Below are 9,997 nucleotides of genomic sequence, written 5' to 3' on the forward strand. Positions count from 1 at the left end.
GAACAGCTAGAGAACAGTAGCCACCACTGAAGATTGCGTTAATACCCACAAGACAGATTGCAGCCGCCATCACACACCTGGGACCTGGGATGCAGAGAGATCACCCATTAATAGTGCACAGTGACCTCCTGTGGGGTTGCCTGGGTCTTGAAGACTGGCCTGTCCTAAGGGCAGAGAGCCGAAACACGCAATGACGGGAGAGACCAAAGGCCTCTGCTGCTGAGTGGAGGACGAGATGCCACTGCAGAATGGCCTTACATATGTTGCACGAAAAGCTCTCAGCCAGGAAAACACACTGAGGACTTGGTGGAGCAAGTCAGAGGAGGCTCCTGAGGGCCAGGGAGAATGGGCATTCGAATAAAAGCATATGAACTCTTGATGCGGGTGCTAGGAGGCTGTGGGCCCGCAAGGACAACTCTGTACCACATCCCGAAGGCTGTGGCCTAGTCCTCGAGGACCACCAAAAAGCCCCGCAGAGCAAGATCCAGAAACAACCTCCTCCAGGAGTTGCTTCGAAGCAGCAGCTTTGGTCAGCCCAAGGCCATAGGAAAACGCTGTCTGTCACAGGCACTAAGGACTAAACTTTCCCCCAGGCACCTCCTGGAAAACAAAAACCAAAAGGATGCCCACGTGTGAATGTATCTGGCTACTCCCTAGGGTCTGAGAATTTTGAAATACGAAGGTACAAAGACCCAGCAAATAATTTGTTCCTAATATTCCTCCTGCGGGTATGGCTGCCCCCAACGCAGCTGGTTACAGCAAAGATTCCAGTGCCAGGGAAGGAAGCCCAATTCCGTGCATGTGGACACCAGCGGTCCTACTTCCTACTAGCGTTTCTCAGATCTCCCTTCCTGCAAACAGGCCATGTCCAGTATGCAAGGCTTTGAGAACCAGAGTGCATAACGTACTGCTGCGGACTGTCCAAGTTCCCCAGAAGGATGGCACTGGCTCAGCTGGCACCTTTGAGTGGCCCCACCAGGACTCCACAGGGAGTGGGACTGCTGTGCTGAAACCCAACTCCAGAATCAAGGTTGAGCTTTAAGGAAGGACTACCTTCCTAGGACATCTGTTTTCTCAAATTTAAGGAAGAAAATATTTCCCCCAGAATTTCCCTATACAACATTAGATGTGATTCTAGTTTTTTGTTTTTTGTTTTTTTTTTTTTTTTTAGCAAAAGTTGGGTTATTTGAGAACAGAAAAATAATCTCTGCACACAAAACCTATCAGCTCACCCAACCTTTCCAGGCCCCCTCCACACAGGAGGGAGAGCGCAAGCCAGCCAGGGCTGCAGAGCCAGCTGCACTTCCCGGGAGGCTGCATTTTTAGGATAAGAAACATCTGGGCTTAAGCTAACCAGTGCGACTCAGCACTGATATGAATACTGGGATCCTGGGACCCTCCCTCTCATCTATGTCCCCAGGAGCACAGGGTTTTATCACTAAGCTGCTCCTGAGACCTCAACAACAGTTGTCTGCACCTGCGGGTTACCTGGGGGCAGTGACATGAGCCAGAGTCCAGTCAGGAATTGCTCTCAGGAGTCGTGGGATCCCATGGCCTGGTCTGAACACGTGACTCCCTCTCTGAACTTCTTCCAGGGAGCAGTCAGGCAGCTCTGTCGGTGTACATGCTCAGGAGTCTCCAAGGACTCCAGCCAGATCCACAGAAAACAGACAATGGACAGGAGCAGGTGGGGGGTGGGCTGCAGCCTTCACAGCATTTGGTTGCCACGTGGTTTGCAGAGGAGCTCGTAAGTGCTTGTGATGTGGCGGAAACACTGGTGACTGGAGGGGGCACCCACCTCGTCCACAGGACTGGCAGGATGGAGGGTCTTCAGGCCCACCCCTACCTTTACAGCTCAGACGGTAACCATAACAGACCCCAAAACTGGAAGGAATCGCAGAACCAGGCTCACGTCTCCTCACTGGGAAAATGGAGAAAGGTCTCTGAGGAGGGTCCTGTGTGCTCTCCCAGCAATTCCTTTGCACTGCCCAAGAGCCAAGCCTGCTGCACTTCCTGTCCATTTAATTAAGATTACAGAGTCAAATATTTTCTAACCCTCACTACAGTGGAGCGTGTTCTGAAACAGAAACCCTGAATGAAGCTGGTTCTTTCTAGGTCTTTGCTGAGGGTTACCTTCTCAAGTGGACCCTGACTGCTCTGCTACCTTGAAGCAGAAGGCCCCAGAAGCGCTGCCCTGCCACAGCACTGAGCTGCTTACCTGGCCTTAATTTATTTCCTCAACACTATCGCCACCTAAACTATTATGTCTATTTGATTACATACTACCCATCTCCTCCCAGAGATGCTGTGGCTGCTCACTGTATTAGCCTTAGATATGATGGACAGTTAGGGCATTTGTGTAGCCTTAGGTGCGATGTACAGACCTCAGCCTCATACTGGTTGCTGGGTGCATTGCAGTGTGATAGTGTGACACAAACACGTGGCTCTCGTCTAAGGTCAGGGTGACAGCAGGAGCCACTGCGGCTGTCTGGGCCGTTCCTCCTTGTTAAGCTTGAAGCTCTGCTTGGGCACCAGGACCTGGGGCTCCCCTGAAGATGACTCCAAGCTCTAGCCAAAGACAGGTGAGGCCGTTCCACCCAAAACAGAAGAGAAGGGACAAATTGCTCCAAATTCTGCATTGTTTTCTCTTGCCATTTCCTTCTCCAATTTTGGGGGGGTGGGGGGGGAGCTGTAACTATATGTGCTTCTAATTTCTGGGCTCTGGTCCCAGTCCATGGCCAGGAAAATTTCATGAGTCCTGAAAAGAAGACAACCTCCCCCTACACTCCACCTGGCTTCCAAATACTGGTTCTTCCCTTTCACAGTTAACTCTTCTTTAACATCCATCAAGGAAAGCTGCCTAACTCTCACTGCGTGCAAGGACTGACAGCAACGTTGCTCACTTTCTCCTGTTCTTAGTGTATCTGGGAAACTGACAATTTTCAATCTTGATTCTATATTCTGGGTGCTCTGGCACATGGCTGGACCATCAGCAAAACTCTAGTGATGTAGACACAGCCTGTGGCCAGACTCGACACCATCCGTCAGCAAGAGGCTGAGCAAATTAAAACGCCAGGAACACCCTGTTCCTGTGACTACCCCTCTCCTGATGGTCTCACTAATGCCCCGGCAACAGCGTGCACACACCCTGTAAATGCCCTCAGCTGTGGCTCTCACAGCAGGCTGATCCTGCAGGCTCGTGAGCAGTAACTCCCCTCTGTGTGTCCACAGTTCTCTGCCATTAGAACTTAAGCACCTGAGGGGCACAGGCCTGTCTGTCATGTTCATATATCTTGTACATAGCGGATACAACAAATGTTTGTCTAGAGAATAAAGTACTTATTTATATTTCTAGTCTAGTCACTGATTTCTCTTGAGCACTAAGAAGTCCAAGAAGATAAATGAAAATGCCTTGGAGGCCCTATTCAGGATTTGGAAGGACAGCGTCACTCCTGCTCATCTTCGATCTGTTCTTTCCATGCTGGGAAAGTGAGTTGAGGAAGAAAGCCCTCTCCACCAAATGGGAGAGAGCCATGTGAGCCTCTGCCAACGAGTGGTACGTGGTTTTCATTTGGCCTTTTTGACAGAGTTGTTCTGGTTTAAAATGTTTGTATTAGCTCATCAGCACCACTGTTTCCAATTCTAATTTGCATTTGCCTAAGATTACACAGCTTGGATTACAGGCTGTCTTGGAAAGGACTTGATACAAGAGACTAGAAGGAGCAGAAGTAATAGAGCCGCACTGAGCTGGTCTAACTTTAGATGGGCTGGGAGACTAGGCTTCCCACATGCAGGAATAATGGGTGCCATTATCCATACTCCTTCCTTACCTGATCCCCACAGGCTCCGAGGCTGGAGTCTGGCCCATGGCCCAAGCTTAGCTCACCATAAATGATTCATCCACAGGAGACATTACATATATATTTTTTTCTTCCTGGAGACACAGTATTGCTCTGTTGCCTGGACCAGGGTTTAGTGGAACGATCTTGGCTCACTGCAACCTCCGCCTCCCAGATTCAAGCGATTCTCCTACCTCAGCCTCCCTAGTTAAGTAGAGATTATAGGCACCTGCCACCACGCCCAGCTAATTTTTGTATTTTTAGTAGCAATGGTGTTTCATCATGTTGACTGGGCTGGTTTCGAACTTCTGGCCTCAAGTGATCCACCGGTCTCAGCTTCCCAAAGTGCTGGGATTACAGGCATGAGCCACTGTGCCTGGCCCATTACATATTCTTATTCAGATCTTAAAAGGGTTTTTTATAAGCCATACTTCCAAAGGACAGCAATTGCTGATCCTTCTTGGTAGCCAATGCTGCCTTCAAAGCTCCCGCTGAAGGGTCTGAGAGAAATGATTTGGAAAAATATTAGGTGAGCAGATAAAAACAAAACTCAGGATCTCTGTTACTGAAACCCATGTAACTGCTTCACAGTGGATGTCTTCTCTGAAGCCTACATAAATTTGTAAGGGGGGCGGGGGAAGCCCTTCCTTAGGTCCTAGGCCAACATCCTTTGCCAGCTTCTTTACCAAATGAAACTGCCAAGCTGCAGGTCTTCTCTCACTGCGACTGACTTTCCTAGAGCATCTGGCTCTGACGGAAGTGGCCTGACACCCCTGCTCCTTCAGCTCCCTCTCCACTATTTGGAGGCTGCTCTTTCTCTGCTGACTCCTGGGTCTCAGATGTGCTCGGTGTGTGGCTTCTCTTCTAGTTTCATGAAATTCTTCAACTGTCAGTTTACGCTGAGGGCCAGGTCGTTTTAAGCCATGCCCTCTCTCGTGGGTTTTGGAATTTCCAGTTTCCTCATCCTAGATACCTCCAGCTGAACACCCTACCAGCCTGTGAGAGTGGAGAGCTAAACACACTCATGGAAGAGGGAGGTGCTCACAGCAGGGTCCGTGTGAATAGTGCCGTCTGAAGTTGTAAGGCAGTACTGGGCCGGCGGCACCGTGGTAACGGAGAGAGGATCCTATGCAACCATGTGAGTATGGCTTTGGGATCTGTGCTTAAAAGTTCATTATGGGCACATGAAGACGGAACATGACTTAACGAAATTCTACACTTAATAGACCCTACACTATGTGTCAAACATAAGTCTTATATAGCTTAACAGTTGGTATTCCCTGGAGCAAAACAAAACAAAATAAAAAAAACTCTCTTAAAAAGCAAACTTTTAGAATTCACAAAATAGTTAAGTATTTTAAAAGAACATTACTCTGTATTATGAATTGTTAACTATGAAAAGACATTTAAAATACAATTGCCATTTTCTAACACTACCATTTAAAAAGGGTATTTACACACACACGTGCACGCAGGTCAGACGGAATGAAGCACAAACAAAAGCAGCTACAAGAAGCTACACTGTCTGGGTTTTTAGATACCATCACAGATTAATGAGCAGCATCACAGATGAATACTCATCCACGGATCTCTACATATGGGAGCTTCTGGTTTCGTTTCTGGCTAAGAGGTTAGGATATGGTTTCCCCAAGCATGAAGCATTACTCACTTAAGAGTCTGTGAAAAAAGGATGACCTGGTCTCAAATAAGCTTGAGAAGTACTCCCTCCTCGTAAATATTCCTGATGTTCATATGGTAATAAAGGCTCTGAGAATCTTTGGGTCAAGAAATTTGTTTCACTGTCTGACCCTGGAAGGATTTGTGTACGTCACCTGTGATCACCCCAGAAGACTATTATTTGGCCACACTCAAATATGAAATAATTGGGTTAAAACATGAAATATGTTGGGTTAGAGGAAGAGTAGATACAATTTTAGCTTACTGATGCTGATGTCCTAAAGTGCAGAGCATTCTCTCAACATTCCTATCCCTACTGTCAGAGGAAGAGCCGTGAATGTGGCTGGGCTATGACTGGCTGCTCAGACACTAGTCCACGGGCTTCCGACATGCTCATGCTCATTACTCTCCTGTCTGCTGAGGCCTCTCCTTTGCAAACACAGAAGGGGGGTCTTCTGACCTCAGACCGGAGATCATCCAAAAGGGCCGGCCTCCTGTGTGATGAGAACTTCACAAGTGAAGTCCACATGCAGAAGTCCTCCCAGATCTTGAAAGTGACCTGACCCACCCGAGACTTCAGGTCAACAGGGCAACTTACCTGTGTTAAATAAACCCTAGCACTGTTTACAAATCATATTCAATGCTCTCTTTCTTCCTCACTGACAGGGCACTGACCTGCAAGAGGCCAGCTCTAGTGCCTACTATTTCTTCAATCGTTTTCTTGTGAGAGGTCTGAAATATTTCTCCATGTAAGTGGAATCTAAGTCGACCAGGGGCCTATTCTTTCTACAGAATGCCTCTCCAGAGAAGTCTGTCTAAATGGCCTCAAATGATCTAACAAAAGCAGATGGACTCATTATTAATGGTAGAAAAGGAAAAGGAACATTAATTTTGTTTGTAAGTATTTTTATCTTAACAAGTCTCCAGGGAAAGGCCCATAACACTATGGTGGAATTAGGTGCATAGGTTTGCCATGATCTCTTTAGCATTTCTAACAGGATGAGGGTCAGCCCACTCCCTCTTCTTATTTTTCTTCTGATTTTGAGAAGGAACCATGTAAACCAAGAGAAAGCCTTCTCTTGGCTGATGGTGGAACAGTCTAAAAACGTTAAGTAGACTCTCCAAATTTACATACCAAATTAGAGTTTAGAAGAACAGTGCCTTGTACCGAACAGAAATTCAGTATTTCTGAATTACAGAAGACCTTTAGAATCTGGCAGAAATTCTGTGTTTACAGGAAAAGCTTCATTTGGTAGCTCTCTGAAGCAAAGTTAAGAGATTTGCTAAAATGCCAATTTACAATATTGCTTCCTTCATGATGAAAACCTTAAAGGAAAGCCTGCTGGAACTGTGCACTCTGTCTTCAGCAGAAAAATGAGGTCTTTTATAAAGATTAGAACTTTGCATATGATGTATGCAGGGAAACTCATTCTAGTAAATTTCCATAAGACTCCCATAATAAACTACTGTGTAAATTAGTGGATCACTAGTCCTGTAACTTAAGGTTTTGGTTTAATGCTGGCAGCAGGTGAACTACAATCATGTAATAAAATTTTCTGACAGCTGTTCTACAGAAAGTAGCACTGACTGCTTACAGTGGGAGGCCAGGTACTGGTTTTGTAAGTTAGACTCAAACAGAGTGACCCATGCCTAGGTGATTTCCTCTCAGAAAGACGCAGTTCCATGTAGTTCTTCAAATGAGTTTAACAAAGTTGGACAACCAAAGGAGGTGCCTGAGGTGTGGGTGTAGAGGAAGGATGAGAGCCGTGTTCATGGCGCAGCCACCATGTACACAACTGTAGTAGGGGCTTTGCATATTCATAGAAAACCGAGTACTTACATAGTATTCAGCAGAACTGACGGGACTTCCAGCCCTGAGAAGTAGCCTCAGAGGGAGGGAGCCAGCGCATCTGAAAAGACATGGAGGGAGAAGCCTGTAAGCCAGGGCTCCCCAACACATCCCCATTCTGACGGAGGGTCCCGCTTGCCTACCACTTCCCCACTGTTCCAACATGGTACCCACTCCCACTAGCCTGTGAGGACCTCTTCTTCACGGGGCTGAAAAGCATCAGAGCAGTGTCTTGAGAGATGTCCCACACACCCTTATGAACACATGGGCAAGCTCTCTGAGGAAAGCACCCACCTCGAGACGCACCCGAGGGTCCACCCAGTCCTCTGCTCTCATCCTCCTTTTAAAGGTTAGCAGCTATTTTGAGGCTAAGATCTGGCCCAGCGATTTCCTTTTCCCAGGACTAGGCTGGTGAAAGGCTGTCTAATGGCTTTCTAAGCATAGTATAGAAACACATCTGCTGTGATAAGGAAGGAGCAGTTCAAGAGCCCACCCATGCCAGTGGCCTGGCTAGGACTTCACTGCGATTTTGTTCTTGTTCTAGAAAAAGGGTCTGGCTTCTTGGCACTGCGGGTGCCTGTACCCCAGGCCCTCTGCTCACTCTGCTGAGGAGATGGGCCTGCAGCTTTTAGCAAGGAGCTTCCCAGGTAGGACCAGCAGCCCTGTCTCTTCCATTAGCTTTCCAAAGTGGAAGGCCAGCCCCAAACACAGGTGGACTGAGCAACACTGTCCACCTGGCCATATATTCCAGGTCTTATGCCAAGGAAAACATGAAAAGGAAAAAAAACCAAAAGGGCAAGTGCACTTTGTCTTTAACAGCATTCCTCACTGGCCGTGTCAGTTCTGGACAGAGGCAAGAGATGCCTGCCTCCCACTGCTCTTCTCTTCACATGGAAGAGGCATGGTCTCCCCATGACCGCCGTTAGCAGCTCAGAAGCACTGCTGAGAGTGGAGAAGGTAAGGCCTGTGGGGCCACGTCAGGTGAAGCCCTCCTGTGGGGCGGCAGAGGAGGACTTACTCGGATCTCCAAAGGGTAACGACAAAGCAAGAGCCATTCTAGCTCAAATGGAGATGCAGGGGGTCTGGCAGGCCGCAGGGCTCGGAAGGGACTGATGGAAACTTCCTGCCTCATCTCCTTGTTTTACAGGTGGGGATGCCAACTAGGTCTGGGTATTCTGAATGACCATGATCACAGGGCCCAGCGGGGTCAGAATCCAGGATGAGGCTCCATGAGATCCCCTAACCTGACTCTAAAAGCAGGGATGTCTGGAAATTAGGTCCTAAAGAAATCTGACACAGCACCCCGACCTGGCTCATGGTCCAAGCACCTCCCCACGGGCTTCCTCATGAGCGGTTCTTTCCTCACCAGCCTCAGAGTGAGCAAATGCGGGCTTAGGACACACTGGAGCTTCTGCCTACAATACCACTCCCGTTAGGCTTCCTGTGTGTCAGGTCTTCTCTGGCAACCATGCCAGATATGATCAGAGACCAGATGACCAGGTAGAGCATGGAGGCTGGAAAATACACTCCTCTGGGAAGTCAGTGCAGAACAAAAGAAAGAGGGCAATAGAGGGCCAGATGGGGGTGAGGTAGGAGCAGGCAGGAAGTGGGACAGAAGAGTCCAGGGGAGGAGGGAGGGCAGAGGTGGGGAGAAGAAAGAACTCATACCTACCCACGGCTCACGGCCTGGTGCATCTGAATCCACTGGCTCACTAAGCAAAGAGCAGAGTTGGAGCCGCCTTCCTGAGACAGGTGGGAAAGGACAGGGCAGGGACACAGAGCCCCCATGGCAGGTAGGGGGCTGGACACCTAAACACACAGTAGAGGGGATGGGTCTGTGTGCACTGGGTCAGTGTGGAGCGCAGTGGTGCGACTGGTGTGGCCTGGGTGTGGGTTGGGGCGCCAGGCCCCGACGAGGCCAAGACGTGACGGTGCTTCACAGGAGTCACAGGAAGGGGAGGGCTGCCCAGGGGAGAGCCGCACAGTGGATGGCATGGTTCTGCTTTCTGTGCAGGTGACTGCGAGAAGGAAGCCCTGCCCCAGCCTCTCTGACCAGCTCTCGCACACAGCCCCCACGTTCTCACTTGCACAGGTGCCTGCAGGGTGGGGGATGATCGTGCAGCCTGTCCTCAGGCTTTCGTCAACCTGGTCGAGGTGCACTCCAGGGTGACACGAAGGTGGGTTCCGAGCTGTGGGGTCCAGGGAGACTGTGCTCAGCTGAGGAGTGAGGACGCCAGCTATGCAATAGGTGGCTGCTCCTCAGAGTGGATCGGGTGGCGGGTGGCGGGTGGCGGACACACAGACCCCTGAATTCATCGCTCTTGTGTCTCAGGCTAGGACACTATGTACTTGCCAAGTGGGGGCTCTTCTCACCGCATCCACAGACACCCACGGCCGCCTTCTCTTCCAGCCCTGAGAGGCTCCGCTGCGCCCACCTTCCAGCAGAGGGCAGTGCCCCCCAGGCCAAGTCTGAGCGGCTCCTTCAGGTTCCCACACTGCAGCCAGGCAGAGCGGCAGGGATCGTGGCGCACAGCAGAGTTCGGGAGCTGGCCCAGGGAAAAAGCTGCTCTGTGCTAATCACTGTGTGGGGGTAACGAGGAGAGGGTTCCCTCTTAGCCCCATTCAGGCTGCT

The 9,997-nt window shown here is 49.5% G+C and overlaps 1 protein-coding gene and 1 long non-coding RNA gene across 4 annotated transcripts in view; one reads left to right on the top strand and one right to left on the bottom strand.

Annotated features, from left to right (window-relative positions):
- Positions 1 to 9,997, bottom strand: part of RBPMS (RNA binding protein, mRNA processing factor) — a 189,543-nt gene continuing 179,546 nt past the window's right edge. Inside the window, exons 7-8 of one of the 3 annotated variants that reach the window (XM_074383903.1) lie at positions 7,357 to 7,426; positions 1 to 84 (exon numbers count right to left, since the gene is read on the bottom strand). In XM_074383903.1, the coding sequence (XP_074240004.1) occupies positions 7,364 to 7,426 (63 nt within the window). In that variant the 3' untranslated portion in view covers positions 1 to 84; positions 7,357 to 7,363. Of the gene's footprint in view, positions 5,120 to 7,356; positions 7,427 to 9,997 lie in introns of all 3 variants that reach the window. The other 2 variants (XM_074383905.1, XM_074383904.1) reach the window with 2 other exon arrangements.
- LOC104652893 (uncharacterized) overlaps positions 5,087 to 9,997 on the top strand; it is a 23,762-nt gene continuing 18,851 nt past the window's right edge. Inside the window, exon 1 of the long non-coding RNA XR_012513215.1 lies at positions 5,087 to 9,542. This is a non-coding gene — a long non-coding RNA (uncharacterized LOC104652893). The remainder of the gene's footprint in view (positions 9,543 to 9,997) is intronic.

Source organism: Saimiri boliviensis, chromosome 13 (assembly GCF_048565385.1).
Source record: "Saimiri boliviensis isolate mSaiBol1 chromosome 13, mSaiBol1.pri, whole genome shotgun sequence".
NCBI classification, from domain to species: Eukaryota; Metazoa; Chordata; class Mammalia; order Primates; family Cebidae; genus Saimiri; species Saimiri boliviensis.